Raw genomic sequence first — 20,986 nt, forward strand, 5'->3', positions numbered from 1 at the left:
TGCTCAGTACAATATTGGTGAAACTGGTTTGCTTTGTTCTTCCACTTTAGCTTGACTTGGAACTTGAAGCTGATGTATCCTGGCACCCCTAGTCATGTCTTTGCTATGATAACTGGATTCTTCCATCTCTCTGTTCCAATAATATAGTTAATTTTATTTCTGAGTACTCCATTCTGGTGATGTCCGTGTATATTGGTACAGGTTTGGCTGCTTGAAGAGTGTTAGCAATGAAGAAATCATTAGACTGGCAAAAATGCACGAATTCCAACTTTGGCGCTCTGGAATCAGGTACTCTAGCACTTACACATACATTCCCTACAAATTCAGTTCTTTACAGTGAAGAGGCTTTTCTCTTCCTCCACAATTTTCACGTGATTGGGAGGAACAAGGATTCTTATTATTTCCCTAATCTTTATCCCAGTAATCTTGGCTAGCTGTTTGTTTCCACTGCCATATGAAAAGAAAAGTTTCTAGGAGAAAGAGAAATAGCTACAAGTCTTCATCTTTCCTTCCAGTGACCAATGCTTTCAGCTAGAAGCTCTCAAGAAGCTTAAGCAGCATCATATTGATCCATGGAAGCCAATCACATATTGGTGAGCTACACAGAATTGCATAGATGGCTCTGGATTTTACCTCATATTGTAATGTAAAACTTGTAAAACTATAGAATAAGGGTACTATAAGCCCTATAGGGTAGACTAAACTGAGAAACCAATGCTATGTAATAAAAAAAAATACTTTTATTAGAACAACTGTAGTGACCAAATCTTGTAAATCTGAATATGCTTCCCTTATTTTGTCTCTGTGTGAATTAGGCAGGGGGTCTGTCTGAGGTGTTTTCTCAAATCAGTTTCTTAGAATGGGCTTAAGCTGCACTTGTCTGATCATTGACTTGGTAAAAAATCTTTCTACTGTCCAACAGGGCCATCTTCTACTGATATTAATTCAGTCCAGATCCTATCCATGCATCATTAACTATAAATATAATACAATTCAGCTCTAGCATTTCTAATTCTCCAAGAACTATTATTAGAGATCAATCTGCAATAAACTATTTCCCCATTTATTAACACAAGTAAGGATAATTTCTCTATTTTTCAGTCCTGATGATTTCCCATCTCTGCTCAGGATGTATTATTGTATTCTCAAGATAATTCAATGGACATAATTTTGGAGAGGGGGAAAACCCCCACTTTTATGTCATTTAACCATTCTACTTGGACGAACAATAAAACAAAACAAGTAATTACTTACTGATCAATATTAATTGCACTTGTAATCACTTCTTGAATCACACTTGAAAAAATGAGTTAAATAACTTTATTATTGTAAAAAGAAATGGCAGCCCAAAGGGGAGTAAGGGAATTTGGGGGATTGGATAGTCAAGAAATCTCTGCTGTCCTCTTAAAACACAGTAAAGATCCATTAATAAGTGAAGCACAGCACCTCTCTCTAGAGAATCAGTTCATAATCCATAGTGAGAGGCCTAGATAGGACCAAGCAGCTGGAAATGATCATGGGAGTATCAGATAAGACAGGATTCCTCATTTTCAGGAGTACATGTCGAGTGTAGCAAGGAATGGTAGGACCTTCTGAAACCATAGCCTGGTGCTAGATGCCAAGGACCTGCTACAAAGAAGTTGTAGTCAAGTGCTAGGAACAATATTGGCCACCAACAAGAACCTGCTCTGAGAATCCAAAGTGGATTCAGCACATTCTCTAGTACATTATTCTGATTCCAACTAGATTACCTTGATGCCCACATGCCCTAATCAGCTTGGCGACGCTTGCTCTTTCGGGATTCTGTGGCAGGCGGTGGGTACTTTCCTGTCCTTCTGCTTTGGGTCATCCTTATTCAATGTTCTTCCCATAACCCACTCAAATACATAAACTGAGCTCTTTGCGCACTGTGCACTTCCGGCACTGAACTACACAGCACCAATGAAAACGGCAAAGGCAGTTTTCTTCCAAGAGCAGTGTCTCCTCACGATGACCCCGTCCACAGCAGAGCAGGTCACAGCCACTCATGTCCATGGCAGTGTTATTGCACACTCGCCCACGTGTGCCCAACGAACCCGTCTTGCGGTTAGCAATGCAGAAGTCAGGCGAGTCGGCAGAATAGATGAGGTCCTGTCTGTCAGGGGGTTTCATGTTCCGACCGACAGGGATGAGTGTTTTGCCATCGTTGCCACCCATCACTTTAAAAGCCCCATTAAAACGTTCAAGCAGGCGGTCACCCACTTCTCGGAAAGGTGGCATCTTCTTCCAACAGGTGCGTAAGGCACAGGAACCTGAAAGGCCATGACACTTGCACTCCGTCCGCATATGGTTCTTCACTGCCTGGAAAGCCACAATAAATAGGAAACAAAATGGCAATTGCAAGATTAGTAAGATCAGAGTGAAGCAGTGGTGAAATCTAAAATTTGTTACTACCGGTTCTGTGGGCGTGGCTTGGGGGGGTTTAATGTGACTGGGTGGGCGTGGCCATTTTTTTTTTTTTACTTTTAAAAGCAATTTTTCTACAACCTCTTCGGCCAAAAAATGCTTTTAAAAGTTTTTTTTTAAAAAAAGCCTCTGCCAATCAGGCAACTCAGCTAGGATCGTCAGAGGCATTTAAAAGAAAAAAAGGTTTTTTTTCTTTTAAAAGCCTTTGATGATCCCAGCTGAGCCGCGTGATTATCAGTTAAAAAAAAAAAAAGTAAAAAAAAAAGTAAAAAAAAGCCTCTGATGATTGTGCAGCTCAGCTGGGCATGGAGAGGGGGGGCAGGTATTTTTGCTACCGGTTCTCCGAACCACCCATCTCCATCGCTACCAGATTGGGTGATCTGGTCCGAACCAGGAGCATTTCACCCCTGGAGTGAAGTCTCCTAGCTGATTATTTTAGATAAGAAGTGAGAACAAGCAGGGAGACGGAAAGTTTCTTCTAAGGTTAGATGGGTGCGTTCTTTTCCGGAAACAGATATTGTATCTCTACCTATTGCCACCACAACAGCTTGTAAAAATATGTGACAGCTAACGCTTTAAACGTGGACATCCCACAGACAACTTAGCAGGTCAATGTCAATACCCAAAGCCATTTTATATGGATCCGAGCAAATTTTAATTGCACTTTTGAATTTCTTTTATGTTCAGTTTCATTTGCAAAGAAGTATGTTCGATCAGTTGTTATTTCATATAACCATGAGTGTATCACTATCTAAGCTATGTTTTATAGAGGCTGTTTCTTAATATCTTACAAGAAACACAATTGTTTTCCTAACGTCTGAGCTGACAAGCTTCATATACTTAAGCTCAGTGTTGAAAGTATTACATCAATGATGCCAGTCAGCTAAACTGTGAAAATCAGATTGTAGTCCTCAAGATTGTTTCAAGAATATAATATGCCTGAAAATAATAAATTAGCGCTTCCTCTCTTACATTTAAAAAAAAAAGAAAAGAAAAATAAGAGATAAGATATGTTATAGCATCATGCTTCTGAAATCTAGATAATAAAAAATTGTATTTTGGAGGAATCATTTATCATCATCTGATACAGACTAATTTTAGACGGAATACACTATCCAAACATCTCCTAAATATGGGAGCTGAAGCAGATATTTTAACAGTCCAATATTCCTATCATCACATCAGAGTCTGTTGTGATAAGGTTTTGCCAAAATCCATCTAGAGATCTTTTTCAGGATGGGGTTTGATCCAAGTTCTTAAATCACACTTTCGAACCTTAGCTATTATGTTCCAGAAGCATCCTTTAATGCTTTATATTTGTTCTTGTACTTTCTCCTCCCTCTCCATTCATTTACTCAACTGCAATATCATCCATTTTTGAAACACAAGTGATAGTTCTGTAGCAATAGTGTTTTCTTGTTCTGTCAGGGAATATGTTTTCACTGGTGATCTAAGGCTGCTCTGCTCATTTATAAAATGGAATTTAAAAATGACACACACACATGCATAAAATTACTTCTCAAATTATGTAGAGGATCAGAAACCCAGCAGTGTAAAAGAACATTAGGTTAAGAGGTCTAGAACATATAAAATTGTCTACATATAAGACAAGATGGAACAGAAAAGAGAAGGACCTCTGAGAAGGACATGACCCGACAAATAAGTACATCTTGGTTTATGCACAGAGAAGGAAGCAGAGCAGCCCATCAGCAGAGGTTCCTGCATAAAATAGATTGAAGAAGCAATACAGCCCTTACCAGTCTCCCTGCTTCATTGTTGTGCAGGTCAATAAGAGTCCGAATATCACTTTTGCCACGCTTGCGCTTAGCATCCATGAACTGCCGGGATTTCTCATAGCCAAAGTCAACATCATCCCCGCAGCCACCCCATTCCCAAGCAGAGCTCTCCGATCCCATGATGGCAGGTGGCAGGGGAGGTGCCCTGCTCCGAGTTGCCTCGCAGCCACACTGCAACAGATCACCCATGCTGCAGGCCTGGGTGACCGCATGGCTAACACCAGCTGCCGTGATGGCATAGACAAAGGCTGTCTCCCGGATATCTGTTTTGTAAATTGAGAGAGGGAAAAAGGGATGGAAAACACATTAGGCAAAGTCATCTTTCAAAATAACCTTAATGGCCAAGCAAAACAAGTGGTACTGGCAGGCCATGTCATCATAGACAACAATTCAAGCCACTGAAGGCTTCTCAGACACTATTACCTGTAGTTGCTTTATCTTGGCTGTTACTTATAGAAAACTTACTTATTTAAGGACAGCTTTTGGCAAACATAACAAGGCATAGCTCTAGTTCAATAATGTATGTTGGCATTTACTCATCCTCTTAGAATAACTTTCTAACAGTAACAGAGTTGGAAGGGACCTTGAAGGTCATCTAGTCCAACCCCCTGCTCGCGCAGGAGACCTATATTAGGGATTCGAACCACCAAACTGCCAAGCTTTCTGATCAATAAGCTCAGCATCTTTGCCACTGAGCCACCTAGCATTCATTCTTTGAATGTACACTAATCAGCATACATTAAAATGAAATTTTGTTGCATACAGCCCTCAAAGGGTCACCACCTCCAATATACAGTACACTACATAAACAATGATGATTTTCCTTCATCCTTTGTAAAATAATAGTTTCCCACTTAAAATGCAACATAGATATGGTTTGTACATTTTATTGCGTTTCCTGCCCTGTTTGGAATGGTGTGGTTATGTGATCAGACCAGTAGGAAGTGTCTGTATCCTGGGGAGATTGGGCAATAAATATCATTGGCTCTTCTTTAGCCAAATGATATCTTTAGGGCAAGCTCTCCAAACTTGGCAGCCTTAAGACTTGTGGACTTCAACTCCCAGAATTCCCCAGTCAGCATGGGAAAATCCATAAATTTTAAAGCTGCCAAGTTTGGGACCCCTGCCTTAGAGTGAGGAAAGGCTCATAGAACAATTCCCAACCATTGATTTAAAGTATTATTCAATGTTGTTGATGTGGACAGAAAGCAATGCTATTGACATTGCCAAGTCCTATCTCCATGGCATCTGTTACATTGGCTGCTGGTTGGTTTCATCTCTGGTTCTCAGTGAGCCCTTTTCAGCACTTCATCAGACGATGAGAAAACCAATCAGCAAGTCTACATTGCTTGGTGAAGCTGCCAATTTAGACAGCATTTTGGCAGCCAGTGGTGATAACAAGCAATGGAGAAGCAAGATAGAGGTTGGTGATGCAAACCCATCAATCTTACAACAGGCAGTTTTCTGGGTCCACCCAAGAAAGGATGGATGGTACTTTAGCTCAATTGTGGGGAAATGGCTAAAGTGACAATAAAAGACGGGCTAGAAATGAGGTGAAACCAGGGGTGAAATCCAAAATTTTTCCCTACCGGTTCTGTGGGTGTGGCTTGGTGGGTGTGGCAGGGTTAGGATAGTATAAAATCTCCATTCCCACCCCACTCCAGGGGAAGGATACTGCAAAATCTCCATTCCTCCCCTTCTGGGGGAAGGACATTGCAAAATCTCCAATCCCACCCCACTCTAGGGCCAGCCAGAGGTGATATTTGCCGGTTTTCTGAACTACTCAAAATTTCCGCTACGGGTTCTCCAGAACCTGTTAGAACCTGCTGGATTTCATCACTGGGTGAAACCAACACTGTATAACCAAGGAGGAAAATTGATGTTGTCAGAGCATGATTTTTGTCGTTCTGGGTATGTGTCTGCCAACCAAAAAGATCTACCATTCAACACTAACTTCCAATCATCAGAAATCTGGGATGTACCCACAAGTACCCTTATTTGTTAATAAGGCCTCCTGAAATCAGTAAAACGGACTTCTTTTCCAAGTAAATATACATCGGATTGGACTCTACAAAGATAGTTATGGAAAAGGGCGGAGATAACGAGACCCGGCGAATGAATTAACCCTGCTCTTTGTAGAGATCCTAGTTTTAAACCAGCTGGGAATGGCGCTTGGTGCCATTCAAAAGGCATCGCAGAGAAAGGCGCCCCCTTCCCACCCAAAAGGACCCCGTCTGAAAAGCGCAGAACAGCCTTTAACACAGGTTGCCGTCTCAACAGATCGCTTTCGTTAGCAACGCAGGAACAAATGAGGGGTGGGATTCCAAGATGCAGTAGCCCCCTTCCCATCTCAACAAACTGGATTTTTTTTTTAAATTTAAATTTATGACGGGGGGCGCCAGTCACCCCTCCGCCGCGGGACATGAGTTCCAGGCATCCCTCGCCATGCTGGGACCTGCCACGGCCACGGGGGGGTGGGGGTGGGGGTGAGGATTTCTCCTTTGCTCTGCTCTATTCCAGCATGAGGCGCCGCACCGCCGAGGGCTCCGTCTCCTCTCTTCCTCTCCCCCACTTCTGTGTCCCAATAAAGGACTGCTTGCGGGGGATTTTTTTCCTCTGTAAGGCGATGCAGTGGCATCGCTTTCGTATGGGGCTCTTTGTCCACATCTCTGCGGCGGTCCAATAGGTCCGCCTTCCATCCGTCTTGCCAGAACGGGTGCTATTTTCTCCCCGGGTATCTCCCACTGGCTTGCTCGTCTTGTGAGTTCAATTCAAGCACCAGTCGCCGTACCAAGCGCCGTGGCTTTCTGAAATCCAGCAGGTTCTGACAGGTTCTGGAGAACCGGTAGCGGAAATTTTGAGCAGTTCGAAGAACCGGCAAATGCCACCTCTGGCTGGCCCCAGAGTGGGGTGGGAATGGAGATTTTGCAATTTCCTTCCCCCAGGAGCGGGGAGGGAATGGGGATTTTGCAGTATTCTTCTCCTGGAGTGGGATGGGAATGGAGATTTTGCAATATCCTTCCCCCAGGAGTGGGGAAGGGAATGGGGATTTTGCAGTATCCTTCCCCTGGAGTGGGGTGGGAATGGAGATTTTGCAATATCCTTCCCCCAGGAGTGGGGAAGGGAATGGGGATTTTGCAGTATCCTTCCCCTGGAGTGGGGTGGGAATGGAGATTTTGTAGTATCCTTCCCCTGCCACACCCACCAAGCCACATAGAACCGGTAGTAAAAAAAAATTGGATTTCACCACTGACTCGACCCCGTTGTTATCAGGGAACTGACAAACGAAAAGTGAGCATTTGCCACTCTTCCTGCACCTGTTGCAGCACGGCAGTATAGAAGATAAGCTTCTGGTATATGCTGCCCTGTTCTGATTGCTGTTAACTTTATTCCATTAGGGAATATACACACCCTTTCAGTTCAACGTTGCATTTGGGTAGACGCTACCTACCACTCTGGTTTCCTCCCGCCTAGCATCTTTTGTTTTGGCCTTTGGAGGAGCCTGCAGAAGGACAAAGGAAGGGGGGGGGTTCTTTGCCCTTAGAGTGAGGGGAAAGGAGGGGCTGTTATTCACTGTGAAGGTGCCAGAAAGGCTCCCTGGCCATATTTATGGCCCAGCTCTGCTCTCTCAGTTGCTGGGAAGTCTGAGGAAGCTCTACGGACATGTAGGAGCAGAGTCTTTGAGAAGGGGGGAGGGGCAGTAAATCTCTCCCAGACGTGGATACATTCTTGGGCTTTATTAAAAGCTGCTGTGCTGTCTGGGAGCATCCATAATTGCTTCATTACAAGGACAGGGAGACATGTCACAGCAGTAAACCTTCGGCCTGTAGCAATAATCTGCTGCCTCCCTCCCCAAAGCCTCGGAGATGCCTGTACCGCTCACGCTCTCACACGGCGAGAAAGAACAAAGCACAACCCCTTAGGAGCCTGTGTATCGGTTGTCTCCACTCAGAGAAAAGGTGGTTATAAGCAAGCCAGGATTCTTGGCGTTCCTTGGTCATCATCAGTAGCTTATCCTTCTATTCTCAGTCTTCACCTAACAGCAAAGGTTTATTCTGTGCTATATTCCCCCTCCTCCTCACGATCAAGGGGATCCCACACAGCTTGATCAGATACTCAGTTCTACAGTCCCAGCTGCATTATTTCATTTGTTCCTACCCTTTCCTCTGTAGATTTCAAGGTGTTGTATATGGGCCTCTGCTTTCACACACACACACACACAAACTTCATCTTCTCCAATTCCAGGAGAGGTAAACAAGAGAAAGAGGCTCGTCCAAGAACACCCTAATAATTTAATATGTGAATGGGGATTGTACCCAAGGAGTTCCAATTCTAATCCAACTCTAACCAAGAATAACTTATCTAGTGGCCTTTGTGTTTTCATACAACTTTCATATATCTTAGTAACCTGATTAATAATTCAAGGTTATGATAACTGTTCCAAACTTGTCAGGCACTCCTGATTTCCACCAAAAGGGCTGTTATAGTCAACCACTGTTCTAAGAAGATTTGAGGTGGACAATGCGTTTTTTGTTTTTTTTTGCAGGAAGCAAAGGGCAATGCAGAAGCCAATTCTATTTTTAAAACAATACAATGGTGGCCTAATTTCTTTATCAAATAATTGTATAAATATTAAATGATTTATAGAATTCACCTTGTATCTGCATATTAATAAACTGTACAGGGAAATGCATGCTTGCTTTGTTTTTGCAATATATATATATGCATATATATGCACATATATATGGGGTGAAATGCTCCCAGTTTGGACCGGATCGCCCGATCTGGTAGCAATGGTGGCGGGTGGTTTGGAGAACTGGTAGCAAAAATCCCTGCCCCCCCATGCCCAGCTGAGCCACGCAATAATCAGAGGCTTTTTTAAAAAACTTTTAAAAGCATTTTTTCTACAACCTCTTCAGGCGAAAAAAATGTTTTTAAAAGTAAAAAAAAGCCTCTGATGATCCAACATCAGGCATCATCTTAAAAGAGCCATTCCTTCCTTTATGTGAGCAAAAGGACACAATAACTGCAGGGTTTTTTAAATTTAAAAAAGGCTGAAGAAAACCTTGTAATTAATTAAATGTTGTCAATCAATTAATCACATTGTGCAAGGTTTAGAGAATTGTTTTCAGATTAGGGAAATAAAACATCTAATACTCTAATTGAATACACTAAAACAGGTTAAAGTGATCATATGATACTATGTTCTGGGTATATCTTATATGGATATATATATATATAAGATCTAGAAGTGTTATCCTACATTCCTTATCAGTAATGCCTAGGTCTCTGTGACGCATGGCAGCTTTTTCTGACTATCCAATTGATCAGCCTACACCTGAATAAGGGGAACAGATTACTGCTTCCTCTCAGTTAATAATAAAAAAAGAGTCGTTTTCTAAAAAGGAAGAAGATAAATCTTCTATCGACACTAGTGACCATGTACAAGGTTAGTGGCTTCTCTCATCTGGAAAAGGATCAATGGCAGGGGAAGAAAAATTAAAGCTTCTGTCCTTCCTATCACTGCAATACCCAATGTGTGTGGGTACTGGAAGAGGCACACAAGAATCAAAATGTTACCTATAAACTTAACATACCAAACATACCCAAGCCTACATTCATCTTCTCAACTAGGAATAATGCTTTCTAAATTAATCTAAATGCGTTCACATTTAAACTAGGCCTCAGTTTAACTCTTGTCTTTAAAGCACTGTAGACACAGTCCCTCAGTGTTTTAATTGAATAATTTAAATAATATAAGAAAAATTGCTTGTCCCTCTGGACGCAGGTCCATACAGAGGCCTAAACATTTTATATTTCTGCTGATCCTGAAATCCAATACTTAAGATGAAATGGGTTTATAGATAGGTTCAGTTAGAATCGCTACATTGCCTCTTTGTCTATTAGTGGTACTTGAAGAGGAGACCAACAAGGAATTTCAGTGCTGTAGAGTAAATTGGGAAAATGAAAAAAAAAAAACCCGTGGAAGAAAGCAATGGCAGAAAACTAGATGTTCTGCTATAAACACAAAGAGAGATTTTTCACTTTTAACTATGTGTCTTAATAAAATGAGCACTTGTAAGAAGTTCATTGGCTTCATTTCAGACAAATAATTTTTATCATCTGGGGCTATGGTAGGATGTGAGATGATATTATGGTCTTAACATTCAAATGGGTTTTTTCCTATGTGCCAAAACCAGGCACAATCTCACACAGACACGAAGAAGCTTTATGCCTAATTAAGACTCTTGATGCAAGTGAAAATATATGAAAGGACAGAAGTGTTAAGCAATGGAGGGGGCACCATTGGCCATAGCTGAAATTGTATATTTATATGGCATGTACTGGAGATACAAGGAACAGGTGAATCTGCAAGTGAAAGCCCAGCAGGATCCAAAGAAAGATCTGCTGAGCAGACTGGCTGGGGGATATTATTGCAGCATGGAGTGGGGTGGGGAGTACAAATTAGAGATTGGAGAGGAGAGCTTGACAAAGATGCTCAGGAAAGAATATTTTTTCCTGTTTCTGTTCACCTCCCTGAGCTAAAAGAACTGAAAACAGCTGTGTGAGTCAAGGAGAGAAGTAGATAAAATACTGCACAAAATAAAAATACTACACAAAATAATAAACATCACTGTAATTTAGAGAAGAACAGTGCTTGTTATGACTGCAGAGTTCCTGTTTCCCACCCTCCAACAGAAGCACTAAATTAATCCCAAACCCTAGAACAGTGTTTCCCAAAGTGTGGTACGCGTACCCCCAGGGGTATGGGAAGAGTTTGGTGGGGGTACGCGTTGCACCGGAGTTTGGTGGGGATCACGTGGGAATATCCACTGCACCGTGCTTAGCTGCGCCCACAGAACAAGGAAAGAAATAGGCGCGTATTGCAGTTTTTACACGGGAACTGGGGCCATCGTACATCGTATCGCAACTCATTATGGCGGGAACTTCTGTGCATCCTTCGCGCAGCTCGGGTTCGGCCATTTTTAAACTGCGGGAACATTAACAGTTGACGTTGAGCCGCGGAGCTGTTTAAACGCCGGAGAATTGCAGTGTTATCTAAGCGTTTCCCAAAGTGTGGTACGCGTACCCCCAGGGGTACCATATGTTTTTCATGAGGGGTACTCAGCGTTACGAAAATTATAGAAGGGGTACACATATGTCAAAAGTTTGGGAAACACTGCCCTAGAACTATCTGAATAGCCCAGCTCAAAGCATGCAGCAAGGATTCAGTGAACAAATGTCTTCATCCCACCTATTGCCCAATTTAATTTCAAAACAAGCAGAGAAGAGTTTCAAATTTATTCTGTGCCCCCCCCAAACTTCTGAATGAATGAATCATCTCCACATAAGAATTTATATCCCACGGGCAATTTCGGTCCTCTTTTTTTCTCTCTCTTTAATTGTGAGGACTATTTGGATGAGGAATTTCTTTAATGAACAAAATAAATGCTTTTTTTCTCCTTCTGCTCTGGAAGAATCCCAAAGGGCAATGGTCTACTTAAGCAACAAAGCCTATCCCACTCACCCTGCTGTAGGATCTTCCCAAAATATTTGCTGTGGCTGGTGCAGTTCCAGCGACGAAAACGGAATTGGTACTGGCACTCACGCACACCCAGTCTGGCTCCTTTGGCGACTTCTTGTACAATCTCAGGTTCCGTCTGACACAATTCAGCCTGTTTCCCTGCCAGGCGCTTAGTCTTCCGACAGATGCTGTTGGGATCCATGACCAACGGGCTGCCCACTGCCCTGGAAAGATTGGAGGAAAGACAAGGGAACACTCTAGCTGCATCGAAATTAGTAGGTTTAAACCTTTTTAATAGCTCTTTAGAGCTCTCATAGAAGTTAATTATGAAATTAATCACTGAATTTATGCAAGGATATTTCCAAAGGTGGTATCATTTTCTGCTGTATGTTCCAGGACTTTCCAGTTTAACATTCTCTCTGACCAGAATCAGTTTTAGGCATTTTAGCACCTTACGCAAGGTCATATTCTGCCTTCTTCCATTGGCTCCTCTTCCAATTTTTTAAGGAATTTCAAAACACACACTCTAGGTTTTTTTCTTTGAGATTTTGAGCATTATACTTATGATTTTTAGGTCTAGGCAATTTTTTTCTTTTTCTCAGAATTTTCACCTTATTTACAATGCAATATTGTAATTTTTTTAATAATTTACCTGTGGGACCATCTTTTTCCAAGAGTTTCTACCCATCCAATCTCATGCAACAGATTGGGCATGCTGCAGATCCCATCAGCCAAAGAACTGACTAGTGGGAACTAGAAGACAGACTTTTTCTGCTGTAGCCCCTGCTTTATGGACTAGCCTCCCCTCAGAGATCAGAATGGCCCAACTCTGTTGGCTTTTCACAAAGTTTTTTAAAAATTGGCTATATACCTCGGTCTGGGGCTTGGAGTGTATTAAGGGCCCTGTTGCTTGGCTTTACTATTAGATGATTAATCATCACAGCTGCTGTTTGTACTTATTTATTTTATGGATGTTTTCAATATTTTAATGTTTTTATAATTGTTTTCATTATATTATAATTATATAGCCACCCAGAGTCACTTGGCGGAGTTAGGTAGCCATAGAAATTGAAGAAATAATATGAAACTAAATGAAATTAAATTAAAATAAAATAAAATAATAAAATAAAATAAAATAAAATAAAATAAAATAAAATAAAATAATAAAATAAAATAAAATAATAAATAAAATAAAATAAAATAAAATAAAATAAAATAAAATAAAATAAAATAATAAAATAATAAAATAATAAAATAAAATAAAATAAAATAAAATAAAATAAAATAAAATAAAATAAAATAAAATAAAATAAAATAAAATAAAATAAAATAAAATAAAATAATAAAATATAACCCTGAAGCAAGTGCACTGTCTCATAAAGTTAGCTGTTATTGCTTTTCACTTTTTATTGTGGATTTTTTTTAAGTCTTGCCAATTTGGGCATACCCCCTAAAATTTGGCACCCAAGGCTGGTGCCTTCTCAGCCTTAGCCCAGAGCCAGATCTGTCTCAAATAGGATGGCCTCTGAAACAAATGGAAGGAACACCCAATACAGTTACACCTTTTTCTAGCTATCACCCTTCTCTACCTAACAGCTAGGTCACATTAAATTTCTGAAATGACACAAAGTGACTTTTAGGTAGACCTTTAATACAAGAAACAAATCAGTTTGGGCTATACTTCATTTTAGATTTGGTAGAGTCGTATTTTTGAATGTTCGTGCATGTTTTAAAAAACTATTCCCTACTACAGTAATTGTAAGAACAAGATCCTCCTCCATATGTCAGATCACATTCACTCCTCATTGCCTACACTTGCTGCAGTTATCAGCATTGAAACCCTGTGACATCTAAAGGGCCAAAGTTTCTTCATCCTGCATTAACCCACCCACCCCCAAGTTAAGGTTAGCTGAGCTCCAACCCTATTGCTTTTCCAAAACACCCTAAAGCTATGGCTTTGCCAGCAGGCCTGGGGATCACAAATGGAGACAGAGATGATAAAGTGGCTGTTTGGATTGTGTTTTTGCTGACATGAGGGTGGGATGGGGTTATTTTAGGGCTTTTATTATATATAGTGGATCAGGGGTGAAATTCAGCAGGTTCTAACAGGTTCTGGAGAACCGGTAGCGGAAATTTTGAGTAATTCGGAGAACCGGCAAATACCACCTCTGGCTGGCCCTAGAGTAGGGTGGGAATGGAGATTTTGCAGTATCCTTCCCCTGCCACGCCCATCGAGCCACACCCACCAAGCCACACCACACCCACCAAAGCACGCCCACAGAACCGGTAGTAAAAAAAAATTGGATTTCACCACTGTAGTGGATCCTTTAAATTTTGTAAGCTGCCCAGAGTCACCTATGTGTGAGTTGGGGGACTATAAAATTTATTAAACAAACAAACCCAATCCCTCTCCATGTACATGTCAAGCAAAGCCACAATACTGATTTAGCAGAGGATAATCTACTTGCACTGGTTCCATCTAAAAGCAGATATGGCTAATGAACTGTGTAAATGCTGGACTATGGTTTTATCTGCCCACAAGGAACAAGAGATAGGAGCCATAGTCAATTTTAATTTGTAGTGTCTTGCTTCTTTGGCCTCTTCCAGACAAAGTTAGATGCTCATCCGTGTATATCATGCTCTTTAAAGCAATGACAACACTCAGATGCACTTGCTCATAGGCAAAACCTATGAGGGTTTAGGTGGGCATACTTCCTACTTAGCCAACCAAATAGTATATAATATATCAATTGTCCAATATATATTACCTACTACTGTTGCTGCAGCTGTTGGTATAATGTAAGAGAGCATTAAAAAATGACCCTTGCTACCTGAAGTATATAATCCAATTTCATTCATTTCACTATTATTTTCCATGTAGAGTGGTAATAGGGCATAAGCCCTTCTTTAAATTCAATACATTCTAGGGTTATTATCATTCTATTGTATGACCAGAGCAGGTAAACAAGGAAAGCACGAGTTACTTTTTGAAAAAATGACTAACCTTGAAAAAACGATAAAAGTTTATAAACAAAACTCTAATGTTGTGCCAGCTTTTCTCCCTAGCTTCTAGATTACTCTCAGTACAGGAGTTTCCCTTAACTATTTTCTTTCAAAAAGCTCACCAAAAAAACAGTTGAAGGCTGTAAAACATAAAGATCCAGAGTAGAAATTATAAAGCTATTTTATACTACACAATGAACAAACTTCCCTGCCGATGCCATAGAACACAGGATTGCATGCAAAATCCAGAGAAGCTCAGCTCCAAAAAAAACCCCAAAAAGCCCCACCTTCCTCCCTCCTTTGCAATCACAGGAGGGGAAAAAAACTTGAAAACATGCCAGGTGTATCTGTTAAATTTCAAACGCAAGGTTTTTTTTTTTAAACTAACGCTTCCTATGCTCAGCGAAAGAGAGAAGGACACTAATATACTCTGCATATTTTCTTATCCATTGCAAGATTTTCATCCGCTTAAATTCTGCTTCCATTGTATTTCTTCCCCATCAGTGGGCCCAGAAACTGTCATTTTATCATTCCAACAGCTATCAATACCCTTCATGTTTTGTAAATTGACATATTTTAATCATGATTGGATTCATTATCCAAAGCCATAACATTTTGTTAATATTTTGGTGTGGAATGTTGTGCGAGCTGAGCCAATCTCTTTTATAAATAATGTTTTTAAGACCTAGCATGTTGTGCAAATCCAGCCAATTATAGTTGATTCAATAAACCATTCTTAGGCTGGCTGTTGCTATCTGTAATGAGAAAACACAAAGAGGGGTATGGATTGTGAACTGATGCAATCAATATCTATGGATAAAAACATATTTTCAAGAGAGGTAAACTCTTTATGCCTATTCGCGGATGAAATAATGTGTTATTCAGTATTATGGGTCAATATATTTTTACAAATAACCCTCACAGCTTTTAAAATACCAATGGCCACCTACTCTTCACAAAAGGCTGGAGTCATGATCAGTTTAGATCAGGGGTGAAATCCAGCAGGTTCTGTCAGGTTCTGGAGAACCGGTAGCGGAAATTTTGAGCAGTTCGGAGACCTAGAAAATACCACCTTTGGCTGGTGTGGGAATGGAGATTTTGCAGTATCCTTCCCCTGCCACGCCCACCAAGCCACACCCACAGAACTGGTAGTAAAAAAAATTGGATTTCACCACTGGTTTAGATGTTCTCACTTTGATCCCCATTACATTGATTGACAGGATACAGAATAGCCCTTACTGCTTGACTATGAAGCCTACAGTCTGCGAGTCCATCACGCCCCAGGAAGTTTTGAAAAAATCCAAACTAATCAAATGGATCACTAGAGAACCAGAGCCAGGAAATTCTAGCAACTCAAAAGATTAAATCTCTCAATGCAGTAATACGGAGAGGGAATGCAAGAGCTTCGAATTAAAAAAATCCATGTGTATCCAGGGATATGTCTGCACCTGTGTGCTTCTATCTGCCCAAACAAATATTTTCTACCTAGGCTATCTGTGGGTCATCTTTTATGATCTAGGTATGAACTCCTTCTTGTCTGCTTCCGCCTGGCAATGGATGTATTTTAAGGCAATCCTTCATGAGTAGATTGTGGCACAAAACATGCCACACTTAAGAGTACAAGACTCCTCTTGAGGAGATCAAAGCTCCCTCTTATCTAATTTCCTGTTTCTTACCAGAGGCCAAAGCGGGGCATGACAGTAGAAGATACTCATAGGCATAGTGAGGGTTGTAAAAGGGCATACAACTAAAACCAAACAAAGTAGGACTACGCTAATCGGTTCTATGACACTTCACACTTACTAGACATGTCTCACTTCAGGTTTTATATGGTTGCTATTGCTTGTAATACAGAAGTTGAATGTACTCTATTTTCTATTCAAAAATTTTAGATGGTTAATTATATGGGTTCTGGTGGTTTAAAATGGAAAAATATGTTTCTACATAAAATATCAAAAATATTAGAAAATATATAGAAAAATACAGAATATGGGTATAAGATTTTTTTTTTTTACTGAAGAACTGCAAGAAAGGACCTGCAGTTCAGTAATAGCATGCCAGTTTTATATGCAGATGGTCAGTCAAGGTTGCATGCACTTGCTCCCTTGTGAGGGTTTACTTAAAGGGTAGTGGATTTTTTTTAAAAAAAAATTTACGTCAGAAAAAAATTGCTCTCAGAAATCTCAGAAAGGCATTAAATAAAGCAATGATTTAATTTCAACTACATTATTTTCTATATACAGATTGAAAAAGAATTAAATTTATATATATGTGATCAGGCAAACAGTTAATTCTGGAAGTTGAAGTCCACAAGTCTTAAAGCTGCCAAGTTTGAAGACCTCTGATTTAGACCCTTGTTTAATTGCTATTGCTTGTAAGTCATGAAACCCTGAATGCAAATGGATGAGGCATGGAAGTGCAAAAGAATCAAAGGAAACAATGGGAATAATAGACAGTGATCTTATTAGCATAAAGATATTATATATCCTAGTATAGTCTTCCCCATCCTGGCTCCCTTAAAGATCCTTTGGGATGATATACCTAAGAAGAATTTTCAATAATTCTCTCGGCATGACTGTCCCAGTGCATCTAATAGGATCAATTTGGGGAAGCTGATTGAAGCTCTTGAAAGTTCAGCAGGAATATTCAGTATTAAGTTAATATTAACTTAACATTAATATTAAATATTAACATTAAGTTAATATTAGAGCCGTGATGGCACAGTGGTTAAAATGCAGACTAATTCTGTCGACTGCTAGCAGTTCAATTCTCACTGGCTCAAGGTTGACTCAGTCTTCCATCTTTCCAAGGTCAGTAAAATGAGGACCCAGATTGATGGGGGCAACATCCTGACTCTGTAAACTGTTTAGAGAGGGTTGTAAAGCACTGTGAAGTGGTATATAAATCTAAGTGCTATTGGTATATTAAATTTTTGTTGTTAGTTGCAAAGCCATGTCCAACGCATCGTAACCCCATGGACAACTTTCCTCCCGGCCTCCCTGTCCTCTACCATCTCCTGAAGACCATTTAAACTCACACCGACTGCTTCAGTGACTCCATCCAGCCACCTCATTCTCTGCCGTCCCCTTCTTCTTTTGCCCTCAATCGTTCCCAGTATTAGGCTCTTCTCCAGTGAGTCCTTCCTTTATATTAAATTACACTGAATATAAGTCCTATGCTCATGACAGAATATGGAATATAAATACTGCATAGCAAGAGAGAAAAGGGGCCAGGTGGCATTAGGAAGATAAATATATGGTGCTCAAATTTCAAGAAGAATGCTATTATGTAGTTCATCTGTGGACATGGAGGTGCTCTGCAGTCCCACTCTAGAAGCACAGTGTGTAGCAAAGTGGGGTCTCTGAATGTCCACTGTTGTATAACTGTGGGTGTTCCTTTGTGATGCAAGTCTTGGTTTTCTATCAGTATTTGGTGACACGTGTCTTCAAAGCCAATGGAGGCTTCATAGCATAGGGCTGATCTGCAGGTTCTGTCATCAGCTGCAGCTTCTAGTTCCCTTAGCTAGAAGTCAGTTTCATTCACAGCATCTTTGTAGCATTTGCATGGATCTTGAGAACTCTTTCCAGACTCCAGCAATGAGCAAAGCATACATATAGCTGCCCAGAGTAGCTCCACAGTGAGATGGGTGTCAAATAAATTGAACAAATAAAGAATACATCCATCCTGATGACATGCCCCACCCATGTCATCTGGTCTCTGTTAATCAAGGACTCTGTGGTGGTGGACTCTGCATGATCCAAGACCTCCAGGTTTGAAACCAAGTCTTGCCAACAAATGCTAAGGATGGATGTATGTGCATGTAAAATTTTTCCAGTTGTTTCACTTGCCTTCAGTACAAAGTCCAGGACTCACATCCATATAGGAGAGAAGTGGAAAACACAGCCCTGTAGACTTTCAGGCTTGTGGAGGTGTGGATGTTGTATTGACAGAGCACTCCAATACACAGCCGTCCCAGTGCCTGGCTGGCCTTGCTAATCCTTGAATCAATTTCTCTGTTTAAAGACCCAAAACTCAAGATGATGCTTCCCAAGTATTGGAAGCTGTTTATATTTATCAGATGGGGGCCATCAATAGTGACTTTTGGTCCTACAGGTTTGATATTTGGCCCAGGCTGGTAAAGTGCTTCAGTCTAAAATAAGCACCATGGAGAGAGGCATTTACCCTGTTCAGGGCAATAAATCTTCACTTCTCCAGCAATGGTTACACTATCCAGTTTTCTTTTACCACCCGCTCCCAAACTTCATTACAGCTGTATTGGCTATGGGTGATAGAGGCTATAGCCCAAACATCTGAAGGACATTGGATTGTGATAAGGCTGGACCATATGTTAAAATATCAAGGACAAAGATTCTGTAGAAAGTAAAAAGCAGATATTGTTATTTTTTAAAGTGCTTATTGGTCAACAGATGCCCATACATGTTAGATTAGCAATAGGAACTACTTATCTTGGACTCAATTCTATACACGGCCATGAGGCAAGAAACTTTATTTCTCTGGGAACCTAGTAGATTGTTGTGAGCTATCAGAACTTGCTGAGAATCAAGTGACATACAAGTTTAATAAATGATATTACTTCTATTATAGCGAAAAGGCTATTCATGTAAATCTACTCTACCCATAATAGCAATAGCAATAGCACTTAGACTTATATACCGCTTCATAGTGCTTTACAGCACTATGCGGTTTACAGAGTCAGCATATTGCCCCCAACAATCTGGGTCCTCATTTTACCGACCTTAGAAGGATGGAAGGCTGAGTCAACCTTGAGCCTGGTGAGATTCGATCTGCCAAACTGCTGGCAGCTGGTGATCAGAAGTAGCCTGCAGTACTGCACTCTAACCACTGCGCCATCGCGGCTCCTATAATGATTCTGCTTCTGATGAACAGTCATTTTTTGGCCATGTCAGTGGGTAATTGACTTGTAAAAGCTCTGCTAAACATCCCTGTAACAAATTTATAGCAGCCTCATTGGGACATATTTATTGCTCCACATGAGATATCTTCAATAAATATTAACAAGAATACAGAGAACATGGAGTACTTCTTAAACAATTTAATTTTCTTTTAAAAACTGAATAGGGGTATAAATTAACCCAGTTTTCATCTTTTGCTTTAGTCATTACTTTTGTTTTGTCTGTAACTTCTATAATATATGTAAAGGACTTACAGTATATATTCCTTAAAGTTTACCTTCCATGGAAATGATTTCTGATCTTCAAGACAATATTAGTATTTATTCAAAACTATGTCAAGAAGCATTTTCCCCCACATACACACACAAAGCACAGATGATAAAAAAATAAATGAATGCCCTCTAAATATTTGGGATGAGAGTGGGAAAAGATTACTCATTGTTTTAAAGACAGAAACCGCACTTATGTTGGGGAAGGGTGTTTCATAACCAAGACTCAATTTGGTACAGATTTTTTCCCCTATAACCCAGCTTTCCTTAACCAAGCACCCTTTAAACATTTTGGGACTCACAATGGCATCTTGTCTGAGTTATTTGGGAATTACAGAACTGCTGTTCCAATCCACCAAGGAGATACCAGGCTAGGGAAGGCATTTGTCTCCCCTTTGCAAGCCAGGGCATCTCAGAAACAGCATCCATTCCATGTCCTCAACTTGTCATCTGGCAGAAGATGGTCCTTTATGGGAGATATACAAGGTTGACCGATCTATGTTCATTTTTAATTGCTATGGGTAATGAGACAAAAGTGACTCAAAATCAAGTCACTTTCTACATGCAGAATCATTATAAACTGCTTATCTAAAGGGGAATGTGGACAGCTGCCCCAGTGGTGAAATCCAAATTTTTTTACTACCGGTTCTGTGGGCGTGTCTTGGTGGGCATGGTGTGGCTTGGTAGGCGTGGCTTGGTGGGCGTGGCAGGGGAAGGATACTGCAAAATCTCCATTCTCACCCCACTCCAGGGAAAGGATACTGCAAAATCTCCATTACCACCCCACTCCAGGGGGAAGGATACTGCAAAATCTCTATTACCACCCCACTCCAGGGCGAAGGATATTGCAAAATCTCCATTCCCACCCTTCTCTGGGGCCAGCCAGAGGTGGTATTTGCCGGTTGTCCGAACTATTCAAAAGTTCTGCTACCGGTTCTCTGAACTGCTCAAAATTTCCGCTACCAGTTCTCCAGAACCTGTCAGAACCTGCTGGATTTCACCCCTGAGCTGCCC

General features: G+C 40.7%; 1 protein-coding gene across 1 annotated transcript in view; it reads right to left on the reverse strand.

Moving 5' to 3' along the window:
* Window positions 1–1,878: 1,878 nt before the first annotated feature.
* The window catches only part of WNT6 (Wnt family member 6), a 50,173-nt gene continuing 31,065 nt past the window's right edge, over window positions 1,879–20,986 (reverse strand). The window contains exons 2-4 of the mRNA XM_070957151.1: window positions 11,770–11,990; window positions 4,203–4,504; window positions 1,879–2,340 (exon numbers count right to left, since the gene is read on the reverse strand). Coding sequence (XP_070813252.1) covers window positions 1,879–2,340; window positions 4,203–4,504; window positions 11,770–11,990 — 985 coding nt within the window. The remainder of the gene's footprint in view (window positions 2,341–4,202; window positions 4,505–11,769; window positions 11,991–20,986) is intronic.

This window comes from Pituophis catenifer, unplaced genomic scaffold (genome assembly GCF_029215685.1).
Source record: "Pituophis catenifer annectens isolate HBS135680 unplaced genomic scaffold, rPitCat1.0.hap2 SCAF_1, whole genome shotgun sequence".
NCBI lineage: Eukaryota > Metazoa > Chordata > Lepidosauria > Squamata > Colubridae > Pituophis > Pituophis catenifer.